The sequence below is a fragment of the Microtus pennsylvanicus genome, chromosome 11 (assembly GCF_037038515.1).
Source record: "Microtus pennsylvanicus isolate mMicPen1 chromosome 11, mMicPen1.hap1, whole genome shotgun sequence".
NCBI classification, from domain to species: Eukaryota; Metazoa; Chordata; class Mammalia; order Rodentia; family Cricetidae; genus Microtus; species Microtus pennsylvanicus.
The window spans coordinates 40733683-40748094 of NC_134589.1; the positions used below are offsets into that span (position 1 = coordinate 40733683).

Here is a 14412-nt window from a genome sequence, read left to right on the forward strand (position 1 = left end):
TGAAGAAACAGAGTTCTGGTGTCAGCAAAGGAATGTAGCAGTGGTTGTGGCTGCAGCAGCAACAAAGTGGCTGAGTTGACGGGCAAGATACAAATATGGAAAGCAAAGCTTTACCCTTGGACCTCCTTTTATCTAGGCTGCCACTGAAAGGTCCTGCCCACATTTGGGGTGGTCTTTTCCATTCAAATAGCCCGATCAAGATCTCTCACACCGGTACCCAGCAGCTTATCTTTTAGTTGATTCCAGATGCAGTCAAGTTGACAACTCCTATTAGCCATCACAGCAATTTAATTTAAATTGAATATTTTCCAGCTGCTCCAGGGAGGTTCTGAGCAGATGCTGCGCTCTCTACACCTGCAGAAATCCCTTTCATCCTACAACTACATCCGCGTGGGGGCACAGCTGAAGGTAAGTTTCTTCTTTGAGAGTGGAGAGGTGGCAGAAGGAACACAAGCTGTTCATCCAGTACCTCTGTTGCCCTCAGGCAGATGAATGTCCTGTTTTGCTTTTAAAATTCTTGGTCCAAAATTTATTTAAATTTAAGATTTATTTAAACTTAAATTTAAAAACACCACTGAAACTGAACATCTGACTAAATAGCCTTGCATGGCTGTATTGTCCTCTTCTAACAGAAAAGTTCCTCTCCCTCTATTCAGGGTTTTCTCTTTATATTTAATCTGACTTCATTTATCTGAAACTATGAGAACACTGAGGACAAGGAAGCCTTCCTCACAAGCGTTGGTGTGATTTGGCCAAAGGCATGTTGCTATGACAAAACAAAATTACAAAGCATTTTGATTTTTTTCTCCCCACTTTCCATTTATTTATTTATTTATTTATTTATTTATTTATTTATTTATTTATTTATTTATTTATTTATTTATTTATTTATTTATTTAGGTTTTTCAAGCCAGGGTTTCTCTGTGTAGCTCTGGCTGTCCTGAAATTCACTCTGTAGACCAGGCTGGCCTCAACCTCAGAGATCCACCTGTCTCTGCCTCCCTAATGTTGAGATTAAAGGCATTATGCCACTATCACCCAGATTCCCACTTTTTTAAAATATTGATTGCAATTATCCTAGTTTTGTGGCCCTCGGGTTTCCTTTGTATTCATCTTTCAAAAAGACCCACGTTTTCCCTTGCCTTGTGTGCAAGCTCTTGCATACACATCTGCAGGCCCCTTCTGGCTCCTGTTTAGTGTTTTCCTAGTCTGACAGTCAGGCTACCAATGTGCTGGCTGATGAGAGTGCATTAAGAAGTAAATGTGGGGTCCTAGTCCCTGGAAGCAAGGCGTAGAAATGCAGAAGCTGTGCAAGGCTTGGGTCGCAGTTTTAATTGTTGCTTCCGGAGGGGTAAAAGTATACATGTTTGGACCCCACATTTCTGTATTTTTAACTATTCTGTAGTAAAAAGTGCACTGTTAGCAGGGTACAGTGGCACATGCATGTAACCTCAGTACCCAAAGGGCTGAGACAAGAATATGCCAAATCCACCTGGTCCACACAGCCAGACCCAGCTCAAACAAGAGAAAGCACCCATGCTTTTAGCTGGGTGAAGCATAAAAAGATCTCAGTCAGAAAAGTATGTGGGAGGTATTTTTATTTAAATTATTGTTCCACTTAAGCTAGTTATACCCTTATTACTGGCTTAGCAATATTTTTATTGCTGTCCCTAGAAATAAATGATACTTAGGTTCTGTAGTTAATTTTCTATTATTTGGCATTTAGGTTTGCGGAAATGTTTGACTGAAAATGAATTGAAAATAAAACAGTAAAAGGCAATGGTCCAACCTTCTCAGCATTGCCAGAAGTACTATATAGAGAGGATTGTGAAATCAACACTTACAGATGGAGCTGAGCTATTCCTTTGCAATCAGACCGTTGTCTTACTACCAAAATTACTTCGGTCTAAGTCATGTATCTTAATACTAAGTACCAAGTTAATATTTTAACTTCTGTCTAAATAAAATTCATCTTTAGTACTGTTTTTATTGGTTTTCCATTCGGACTTTTTCCTTCTTCTTTTCTGACAAAAACAAAGAATATGTGCTTTTAGTCAGATAAGAAAGAGGCTGGCTTAGTGGCTGAAGAGGTGACTCAGCAGTTAGGAGCACTGGCAGAATCTTACAGAGAACCCTTATTTGATTCCCAGCACCCACATGGTAGTTCAAAAGCATCTGTAACTCCAGCTCCAGGAGATCCTATGTTCTCTTCTGGCCTCCATGGACACCAGGCACACACACGGTACACAGACATACACGAAGGCAAAATACCCATACACTTAAACAAAACAAAACAAAAAAAGCACCAAAAACCCTTGGATATATGCTTAAATTCTACCATGTAGAGATGATAGTTAGTAATGACGTGTGTGTGTGTATACATATATATATATTAACAAAATCATTAACAACAAACCCTGCTTAGACCTATGTTTATTATATTACAGTATAATCACTTCCCTCATACAAATATGAATTGATTTTAATGTTCATAAAGTGTTACATGTATTTTAATTAATCATGTACAGTTAAGATACTGTTGGTCACAGGTAAGAGAAAATCCAGACAAGAGTTTCCTAAAATGGTAAGGACTCTGCTAGCTCTGTATGACAGCAAGTGCTGGAATGCTCATAGCCAGGGCCTCAGCAACATTGCTAGAGACCGGGGTGGGGCTTGTGGTTTTCAGACTTACAGCTCTGCCTCCCTCGGCAAACTGGCTTGGCCTCCTGGTCTGTTTTTGTTGTGGTTGCAAAATGTCATCAGCAGTCCCAGTATTCACTGCAAAAGAAATGCTGTCTTTGCCACCTTACGTACATACATCTCCCTAGAGCCCCTCCCCTTACACAGACCCTCATATGCTTTTCCTCATGCCTCCTTGATCACAGTAGCATCACATGCCTGTGGCTGACCACTCACGTGGTAAGGGGAAGAAAATGTGTGTCTCAGGGTTTCTGCTGCTGAGATAAACACCATGACCAAAAGCAACTTGAGGAGGTAAAGGGTTTATTTCATCTTCCAGCTTGTATTCCATCACCCTGGGAAGTCAGAGTAGAAACTCAAGGCAGTGCACATGCCATGGAGGGGCGCTGCCTACAGACTTGCTCTCCATGGCTTGCTTAGCCTGGTTCTCTTAGATGCCTCAGGATCACCTGGAGAGAGGTGGCGCCACCACAATGGTCTTTGCCTCCAAATCAATCACTTGTTAAGAAAATGCCCCACAGGCTCACCTGCAGGTCATTGCTTCTCAACTGCAGTGCCCTTTTCTCAGGTAACTCTAGTTTGTGTTACATTGACCATAAACTATCCAGGATAATGGCCATGATCAGTTTAGAACCGTGAAGCCTCCAGAGGCTGGGAGCAAGCCAATCAGGGATGAGCTTGAAGAGGACTAAACAAATCTTATGTTAGCAATAATGAAGTAGTAGAGGAATGGCTGTCATGGAAACAACCAGCAATTTCCTTTTATGGGACAGAACTACAATCTCAACATGTAATTTATAATGGCAATATCTGATATTTTAGTATTTTTGGTATGGTATAGACCAGAAAACAATCTATAAGAAATGTGTTACTTGGGAAGTAGAAAAAGACAAGATCTCCTGAGTAAATTGGGAGCATAGGGACCTTGGGAGAGGGTTGAAGGGGAGGGGAGAGGCAGGAAGGGGAGCAGAGAAAAATGTAGAGCTCAATAAAAATCAATAAAAACATAAAAAAAGAAATGTGTTACTCTGTGTGTGTGTAATTTATGAGGAAAGTGAGGCTCGTCTCATAGTGAGAAAACACTGACAGGGATAGGAGCTTACCTGGTTGTGCCTAGGACACGAACTTGTGCTCCTCAAAGTTTGCTTTGTATGTCCTTCTTTAGGAAGCGAGCATCAGGTGAGGGCACCATCCTAGTAAGAGGAGCAGCTTGTTGAGAAAAGAGTTAGTCCAGAGCTACTTCCAGGAAGACTTGTAATATAGACAGTTGCCACTCTTTCCTGTGGAATCCGTTGGCACACTGGTATATCCAGCCCGGTGGCCATGTCTCCCAGGGCTGCAGATTCACCAGGAAGCTCCTCTGCTCTGGTTATAAGCTGTAACTTACCAGACTCTTGTAACATGAGAAAAGGTAAAAAGTATAACATATTAAATAGTATTAAATAGTCCTAGAATATTGAACCGTTTGCTAAGTGGCTGCAGCTGGTGGCTTTGCTCTGGGCACTACTTTTCCTAACCCGGGAAACAAGAAGCCTGATTATACAGTGTGAGAACTGTTGCCAGCCTACACAAGAGGAAGGAGCTGTGGGAGAGCTGCAGATGCAGTGACCAGCCTTGCACTTTACAATTCCCACATGCAACATTTTCATATGTGACTTCAGTCCCATGCCATTGCCCCCGTGGGACATAGAGCTGTGGTATTCTGTGAGCCAACTCAGGACAGACGCTTCCAGAAAAGTGCATGGTGCTTATTTAAGTGACAGCTCTCAAACACAAATGGGCCTCATACATCTAAACAATGTGTCTACCACAAATTAATTTTGATACTTACTTCCCTCAAAGTGACTCACTACAAAGGCATCAAGACTTTGGCTGAACACTTCTGTTTTATAATCAGTGCTCGTGTGTAATGTCTGTGACTTAAAATTTTGATGTTCATGTCTAGTCCTCCATCAATGATGCTGCAGAGTTCAAAGTCGTAGCCGATGCCATGAAAGTCATTGGATTCAAACCTGAGGAGATTCAAACAGTGTATAAAATTCTGGCTGCTATTCTTCACTTGGTGAGTAAGGACTCTCAAAATACACTGTATCCCTGTGGATACAGGGTGCTCTTCCAGAAGATTTTGTTCCTTGTCAAAAGTAATTTATGTTGTGAAAATTTTGCTTGTGTTCTGAAAAATGTACTCTGATTTTCTTCATTACCTTATATTTTGAGAGGTTTTCCAAACCACTGTAGAGGCTATGCTTGTTTCATTGTGCTGTGATATCCACAGAGCTTGACTTCAGCACCAAGCCTAAGGGTGATGGCCTCTGAATCAGATGGCTGCAAGTGACCTCCAAGGTCCAGCCAGCCCAGCTGAGGCCAGCATAGACCAGAATGGCAAAAAGTATTTGTAAATATGACTACTTAAAAATACAGACCCTCTACCAAAAATGTATGTTAAGATGGAAGAATAGACATGCATATGGAAAAGAGAGTGCTAGGTTTTCACATATGACATGTATGTTTAGGAAGGTAGGTACAAGCAAGGTCACTCTAAGCTCACTGGAAATGGTGTCTTTTGTTTTTATTTTTGATATAGGGAAATGTAAAATTTATAGTAGATGGTGACACGCCACTCATTGAGAATGGCAAGATTGTGTCTGTCCTGGCAGAATTGCTCTCTACTAAGACAGACATGGTGGAGAAAGCCCTTCTTTACCGGACGGTGGCCACAGGCCGTGACATCATCGACAAACAGCACACGGAACAGGAAGCTAGCTACGGTAGAGACGCCTTTGCCAAGGTGAGGCTGAACTTGATCTGTAGGTTGCAGCCTAAGTAAAATCCTGTGAGGATATGTTCAGACCTCCCAAACAGTGGGCTAAGGGTTTTTAGAAACTGAGACTTTCTGGCCATCAGTGTCTCAGTAAAGCTCCTGCCTGTGAGTATCACTGCTGGAAAAGGAAATAGACCAACTATGGGCATGAGGGAGTCAATGTGGCTACCTCAGCAAGGTCTGGCACCACTTTGCCTTTCTTGCCTCATTTTCTGCTATCTTCAGCCACTTTTACTTATTCCAGCATGCTCATCTTTTCTTAAGCCTCCTGAGTTCTTCTCTCCTTTCTGCTTCTAACCATAGGGGCTGCACACACCATTGTCTGAGCACAGAATAAAGTCATATCAGGGGGCTGGAGGGATAGTTCTGCAGTTAAGCACACATACTACTCATGCATAGGACCCAAGTTCAGTTCCCACCACCCATCTTGGCAGCTTAACAAACTACCTGTAATTCCAGCATCAGGAAAACCAACACCGCAAAGAGCACCTACGTGCACCCGCATAGTAACTTTTAAAAATCACCTCAGACAGTATACGTGTGTTCCTTCACCTTAACCCTCCACTCCTCAGAGACTATGACTTTTGTGGACTTAGTGCTATGTTTCCAACAAACTGTCTGACTAAGTACTCAGCAAATATTTGGTGAACGAACGGATAAATTCCTAAGTACCCAAGACCATTGCGCATAGCTCAGAGTTGGTAGAACAGTTTCCAGAGGTAAGAAGAGCAGATGTGTCACTGACGTAGAAAGGCATGGACACACGTGCCAGGAGAATAGTCTCTTTCAAGACAGGATTTCTCTAGCTTTGGAATTTGTCCTGGGGTTAGCTCTTGTAGACAGGCTGGTCTCGAACTCCCAGAGATCCGCCTGCCTCTGCCTCCCGAGTGCTGGGATTAAAGGCATGTGCCACCACCACCCAGCTGAGAATAGTCTTAAAATATAAACAGTAGCCAATAACCTCTGTAAAAATCCTGATTGCTAGCCGGGCGGTGGTGGCGCACGCCTTTAATCCCAGCACTCGGGAGGCAGAGGCAGGCGGATCTCTGTGAGTTCGAGACCAGCCTGGTCTACAAGAGCTAGTTCCAGGACAGGCTCCAAAACCACAGAGAAACCCTGTCTCGAAAAACCAAAAAAAAAAAAAAAAAAAAAAAAAAAAAAAAAAAAAAAAAAAAAAAATCCTGATTGCTTACTACAGTTCAGCGTACACTGTGTAGCTGTTTCTGTAATAGGGGATACACATTTCTCATTGTTCCGCTTAGGTGATACTATGTGTGCTGAAGAGTAAGAAGAAGGGATGGAAGACATCCCGAGTCCAACAGAGGGACTCATTCCCAAACAGACACGAATTTATGGTGTCCTTTCTTTCACAGGCAATATACGAACGCCTTTTTTGTTGGATTGTAACTCGCATCAATGACATCATCGAGGTCAAGAACTATGACACCACGATCCATGGGAAAAACACTGTTATTGGCGTACTGGATATCTACGGCTTTGAAATCTTTGACAACAACAGGTAAACTGGGTAAGATACTTAAAACCCTATTGCATATTTTTCAGTACTTAAGCCTAACATGTTCCATCTCATGTAGCTTCGAACAGTTCTGCATTAATTACTGCAATGAGAAGCTGCAGCAGCTGTTTATTCAGCTGGTTCTGAAGCAGGAGCAAGAAGAGTACCAGCGGGAAGGCATCCCTTGGAAACACGTGAGTGCCCTCATGGGGACTGTCTCCCTGGGCTGCCCACCTTGATTCCTCCTGACCTTCCTGGGGTCTTGAACCACCTGGACCCTAGCCTTCCTCCTTGAGATATGCTAATCCAGTTGTGCTTCTCCTGTGGGTGTGATTCCTCTAATCTGAGAGCCTGCCGTGTTGGTGTTCGGTACAGCTGATGCCACATGACTCCTGGTTGGTTTTTGTTCGATAGAGTCTAGCATCACTCAAAGTTCACTCTTCGACTTAGATTTGATGAATTTACTCCCAGACCTCCCGTTGTTTTCTCCTCCGCTCTGCGGACTACGTGGCAGTGGACCGCTCTTAGCTGTTGATGTTCCTGTTCTCGGAAGCCTGGGCGTTGGAATGCTGGAACGCTTGTGCTCCTGTCCAGTTCCACATTCTTCCTTCTGCTGTCACCTCTCTTCTCGTGGCTCTTTGTGAATGTACTGTTCAGAGGCAAACTGTACCAGTGAGATATGGATAGAAGTGACCCTGGTCCGAGCGGGGCTCCCTCTGCTCTGCCATTGAACCCCCAGCTCCTGACAGAAGTGAGGTTTAGTCATTCTTCTGGGACATCCGTATTTGTAAAACAATTTTGGGAGTAGGTTTTTAAAAACTGGTTTTCTGTAACTTTCTGGTATTTTCCTGTAATTGTTTGTTTATTTTTGTGAGGTTTTGTAATTTGTTTGTTTTGGTTTTTTGAGGCATAGTCTGATGTTTCCCAGGCTGGGCTTGCACCTGCTGTGAAACCAAGGATAATCTTGTGCTCCTAATTCTACCTCCACCTTATGAGTACTGGCATTACAGGTTTCACCGCCATGACTGGTTGCTGAGTTTATGAAACTGTTTGTATTCTCATCGAACAATAAAATCAAGGCAGTATTTATCCTCTGATATCAAACAGAGTAGCAGTAAAAAGTTACTTGAAATGTCATATTAGAATTATTTTCATATCAATACCTTCCTAATTTTTATTTCTACATACTCATTTTAAAAGAAAGAGTGGTATACTAAGTAGCATGTCTGCCTCAAATTACATCTTTGCCTTCCATCACATGTAAAATATTAGAATGCCATAAAATTTTATTTACTATATTAGCTTAAATTTTACATATTTAAAATATACCAGAGTTGTCAGCTTTATTATAAAATAGAAATGCCTATTGTTTGATTTAAACAGCAACCTCTCATAACTATTTAAAGTGTAACTCAAGCCATGCCAGGTGTTAGTAGCACGCACCTTTAATCCCCAGCACTGGGGAGACAGAGGCATGCAGATCTCTGAGTTTGAGGCCAGCCTGGTCTAGCCAGGGATACACAGAGAATGGATGGATGGATAGATAGATAGATAGATAGATAGATAGATAGATAGATAGATAGATAGATACATACATACATACATACATACATGGATAGATACATAGATACATTATAGATAGATAGATAGATAGATAGATAGATACATACATACATACATACATACATACATACATGGATAGATACATAGATACATTATAGATAGATAGATAGATAGATAGATAGATAGATACATACATACATACATACATACATACATACATACATGGATAGATACATTATAGATAGATAGATAGATAGATAGATAGATAGATAGATAGATAGATACATAGATACATAGATACATAGATACATAGATAGATAGAGATAGATAGATTAGGTAGATAGATAGAAAGATAATATAACTCTATTAAAGTTATGTGAAGTTTTAAAAGAATAAACCTGTTGTTTAATATACAATATAACTGAAGGTGAGGGTTTTTTTAACCAAGAATATCATCATAAAACCTGTTATTCAGATGTGATTTGGAGATACTTATCCAAAATATCCTTTGAAGCTGATTGTGGTGGCACATGTGTAATTTCATGTGTAATTTCAGCACTTCAGAAGCTGAGATATGAAGATCCCAAGTTTGAGACCAGTTAAAACTATGTAGTAAGACCTCTCTTTAAAAAAAATATCAAACCAAACAAACAATCAGAATACCTCTAGCAATCAGAATACCAAGCTCCACAGGCTTAGTTGACAGGGGGACAAGTAACAGCTGCAGTGGTGTCTAATTCAGACACCTTGGAAAGCTCAGTAACCCTGGAGATGATGGGGTTTGGAAGAACTGAAACAGACCGTACCATGAAGGGAACAGAAGCGAACTCCCGGGTGACAGAAGCAGCATGTTGATGTGCGCCAGCATTGCAGCCTGTTTCCCTCAGATCCCAGACTCCTAAGCATTGTGATTCATCGCTATAGAACATTTCAAAGGTGGAGGAGGAAAACATAAATTATGTGCACCCTCAGGCCAGTCTTGGCATTTCTGCTGTGTTGCCCTCCTCCTGCCTCTGTGTCTTCCTCGCCTGTGCCAGGTCACATTGAGTTACTCAAATGTCACGTTACTTCATCTCTGATTTCCAGTGTATCTAAGAAATAAATACTCCTACAAAGGCTGTAACCATAGTTCTGTGACCCCACCCCAAAAATTAATAACAATTTCTTTAATATCACCTCCTATTTCTTTTTTTTTATTGAGAAAAGGAAAAAAACAAGTTTCCGCCTCCTCCCAGCCTCCCATTTTCTTCCCCCTCCTCCCACCCTTCTCCCCTTCCTCCCACCCTTCTCCCCCTCCTCCCACCCTTCTCCCCCTCCCCCTACTCCTCTCCCCCTCCCTCTCCAGTCCAAAGAGCAGTCAGGGTTCCCTGCCCTGTGGAAAGTCCAAGGTCCTCCCCCCTCCGTCCATGTCTAGGAAGGTGAACATCCAAACTGGCTAGGCTCCCACCAAGCCAGCACATTAAGTAGGATCAAAACCCCGTGCCATTGTCCTTGGCTTCTCATCAGCCCTCATTGTTCACCATGTTCAGAGAGTCCAGTTTTATCCCATGCATTTTCGGTAACAGTCCAGCTGGCCTTGGTGAGCTCCCAGTAGATCAGCCCCACTGTCTCATTGGGTGGGTGCACCCCTCGTGGTCCCGACTTCCTTGCTCATGTTCTCCCTCCTTCTGCTCCTCCTTGGGACCTTGGGAGCTCAGTCCAGTGCTCCAATGTGGGTCTCTGTCTCTATCTCCATCCATCACCAGATGAAGGTTCTATGGGGATATGCAAGATATTCATCAGTATGGCTATAGGATAGGGTCATTTCAGGTTCCCTATCCTCCGCTGCCCCAGGAACTAAGTGGGGACATTGCCTTGGGCTCCTGGGAGCCACTCTAGGTTCAAGTCTCTTGCCAACCCTAAGGTGGCTCCCTTAACTAAGAATTGTGCTTCCGTGCTCCCCTATCCAACCTTCCTTTATCCCAATCATCCTTTTTCCCCAAGTTCCCCCCATCCTCCCCTTCTCCCTTTTCTCTCCCCATCTCCCCTTACCCCCATCCCACCCCACCCCCAAGATCCCATCACCTCCTATTTCTTAAGTTGTTCTTTGTTGTTGATGGTAAACGATTGCTTGATTGGATCCAGATAAGGATTTTGCATTAAGATTGATTTATTGACAGGTTTCTCACATAGGTCTGGGCTCATTCCTTCTCTCCTCATCCCTTTGTAATCCTTTCTTGAAAAGGGGGATCACTTTGGCTGTAGCGAGCATCTTTTCTGGAAGGTTTCCTAGTCTAGATCATGCTAATCCAGTTCCTGAAGTGTTATTAACACATGTCTGTGCACCTGTGTGTTCTGTGTACTGGAAAGTAGATCTAGTGTGTTGATGGGTTCAGAGTTAGTTTTTCTCCACAACCTGTTTCATGGCCTGTGTGTGAATGCCTATCAGGAGCTCATAAAATCTAATTATCCCTCTGATTCATTCTCTTCTAAAAGTTTACAATTTTTTTAATTTCTATTTTTATTTATGCATATGTGCACCATATGGTTACAGGTGCCGTGGAGGCCAGAAGAGGGCATTGGAATCCCTAGAACTGTAGTTACAGGTGGTTGTGAGCCATCTGGTGTGGGTGCTGGGAACTAAATCAGGTATCTCTGCAAGAGCAGTAAGTGCTCTTAAGCATTGAGCCATCTCTGGAGCCCCCACAGATCATTTTAACTATTGAAAACTTGACATTCTAGTGAACTTTCATAAAGTTAAAATGCAATTCAATTGTTTATATGACGCTTTCTAAGAATGTATTGTATACATTGTATGTTTTATATAGACATAATATTGCTGAAATTTAGATTTTTTATAACAAATTTAATTATAAAGTTTGTTGTTCGGATTCCACAGGCATAGGCAAGAAAACTACTATTAGAAGTGTCTGTGTTTGGAATGAAGATGTGACACAGGACCTCCATACCCATAAGCCATTCTGTCACGTCTTTCCTTGTATGCCTTATAAAAAACTCATGGGCATTCCGAGTTACCAGAAGAACCTGATTTTGGAAAGCATGCTTTAAACACTGTTAAATTTAAAACCAAAAGTTACTAGAATCTTCAGCAAAAATCAGTGGCTTCTAGGAATACAGTTGGAATTTTACTCCATTAGAACTTACTTTTATACTCCTAATGTCTGAAGTGCCAGCTGGTGATAGATTCCTGCATTTGTGTATCTTAGGATGTTTTCCTAAAGGAGGAAATAACTTTTCTCCCCAACTGAAAACACAATAACTCCGCACAATCCATATCACTATTTAAAAGCAGATCTCTCCGCCCAGTTGAAGTTACAGGCGAGGTAATTTTTGCAGTAGGGCATCCTATGCATTGGAGGGTTTAGCAGCATCCTGACCTTCATCCCTTGACACCTGTAGCATTCCCCAGGATGACAATCAAAACTGCCTTCTGACATTACTAAATGTTCATACAGACAAAATTAACCTCAGTTGAGAATCAATGATTCAGACAAACCAGAAAAGTATTTTTAAAAAAAAAAGCTGGGAGGTGGGAATGGGAATGACACTTAGTTTTCAGTCTTTCTTCCCAAAGAACACAAAAGACGAGAAATGGAGCTGAAAGCCACAGCAAATAAGTGGCATCGGCCTGTAATATGAAAGCCTGAAACTGGGGTCCAGTTCTGCCGTGAGTCTGTAGAGCTTTCAAGAAGTAATGGAGACGATACTTAGTTCCTCTGACAGGAGATGGGACATCTCAGCACGCAGTACTGAAATGTTTGTACATAAGTGGCTCACCTCCATGACATACAGCTTGCCTGAGATAGACCTGTGAAGGCAGTTTCTGTGCAGTCCATCAGAGCAGAAGGTGGTAGCAGATTTCTGTCTACAACTTGTATACACTGAAGTTGCTAAAAAGCCCAAAGTTCTTAACTTCATTTGCTTCGTGGAAGTGAGTGGAAAGCTTATTTATCTTTTACATGTAATTATGTAAATTAAGTTTTAAATTTAATTAAGTTTTTAAAATTATTATTCCCAGAAAAGTTTCAAAAGTGTTAGGTTCCTATGCTTTCTAACTTTGGGAAATCTAGAGGAAATTCTCTTTTGGGTTTTTGTCAGGGCATGTCACGTGAGCAGAACTGCAGATTCTGTGGAGTACTTTGACTTCCATTGTCAGAAGAACACCAGATGATATTGTCAGGTCATCTGCTGGCATTTAGTGGAAACTGTTTCATGATTAGTGGCAGACAGGTTGGGGGCTTGCAGAATGAAGGAGTGGGATTGGGTGTAGGGCTGGGAGGCAGGAAGGAGTAGGACAAGAATTAATCCCATTTGCCTTAGTCCACAGTCATCCCTGGTCTTTCCTTCATGTCTTAAGGACAGTAAGTCAGAAACCTCTGTTAAAATGTGTGCTCATTTTAGTGCTTGGCCTCACTAGTACTGTCTGCCTTTTTGACATCGGAGTGTTGGACAAGTCTGTGAAACGAAAGGAGACACCTGTGTGTCTTGCCCATTGGGGTTCCCATTCTCTTGGACATTGCTTTCTTGTTGTCCTGCAGATCGATTACTTCAACAACCAGATCATTGTGGACCTTGTGGAGCAGCAACACAAAGGCATCATTGCAATCCTGGATGACGCGTGTATGAATGTTGGCAAAGTCACCGATGGAATGTTCCTTGAGGCTCTTAACAGTAAACTGGGCAAACATGGTCATTTCTCCAGCCGAAAGGTAATAATGAACTATAAAACCTTTGCTCATTGTTTGACAGGGCAACATTGCTTTACATTAAGTTAGAAGAATGTACACCCGAATAAGGGGTAAAGGCATAAATGTCTGGTAAATGTTGTATCGCTGTGGTTGAATTCTGCTTCTCCGATACAACGATGAGACTGACAGAAACCATAACATCCAGGAGAGGGAGCTAAAAGACTGTGAATTTGCTAGATGCAGGGAAAATGAACACGAGTCTTTAGAAAGCATGATGTCATTTATAACCAATAGGTGCTGAGTCCTTGTTCATGTGCTAGAATTTTATGCCTGCATCTGATGATTCTGGCATAAGAAATTGCTTTTGTCCTTGACTTTTCACCATACTCCTCATCTACAAAATACGAAGTGTGCTCTGCGTTCTTTAGACCCCGTGACTTGCCTAAAAGTGAGACATTCTAGCTGCCGTCCTTCTTATTATGAAGAAATGCATTCTTTCAGTGTATTGGGTATGCTTCCAACTCTCCATTTTTACAATCTAAACGTGTCACAAACAAACCACGTCTGTAGAATAATTGGTGGCAGTTGTGGTTATCAGATTTTTATTCTAGACCTTATGTGTAGTATGTTTGTCCTTCGTGTTTGTATCGTCACCCCAGTCTTCCCCACAAGTGCAAGCTTGTCTCGTTACCAGACACTGCCAGGAAAGCAGGCCCTGTTCCTTCACATCCTGCAAGGAATGGGCAGGCACTTCTGTTCCTCTGTAAATCTGTGGCACATTGCCACTGTCTCATGAATAAATCTACTTCCTAACTACGTCCCCTTTAGAGTTATGTAAGCCGAACAGAGAAATTCCACAATTAACTAGAGAAGGTGTAAATCATCTTAAGTTGTTTCTTGACTGACACTTGTCTCCGGCCAGTTATTTGTGACTACGACTTGGTCTTCAGCTCCTGCAGACTGATCTTTGACATTAAGGGCCTCAGTCCCTTCAGCCAGCTCTCCTTTATACCCAAAGGGCTAATTAAATGCCTCTTGTTTGGCAGCTCTAGTCCTTGGTGCTGGCACAAAACTGCACAAAGTAAAAAGAAACCTAAGTCACAGGGAGATGTCTCAAGGGCACC

General features: G+C 42.1%; 1 protein-coding gene across 1 annotated transcript in view; it reads left to right on the forward strand.

The window, feature by feature from the left end:
* Window positions 1-14412, forward strand: part of Myo1d (myosin ID) — a 293048-nt gene that overhangs the window by 93962 nt on the left and 184674 nt on the right. The window contains exons 6-11 of the mRNA XM_075991410.1: window positions 313-408; window positions 4646-4762; window positions 5285-5488; window positions 6895-7040; window positions 7117-7231; window positions 13139-13309. Of these exons, the coding sequence (XP_075847525.1) occupies window positions 313-408; window positions 4646-4762; window positions 5285-5488; window positions 6895-7040; window positions 7117-7231; window positions 13139-13309 (849 nt within the window). The remainder of the gene's footprint in view (window positions 1-312; window positions 409-4645; window positions 4763-5284; window positions 5489-6894; window positions 7041-7116; window positions 7232-13138; window positions 13310-14412) is intronic.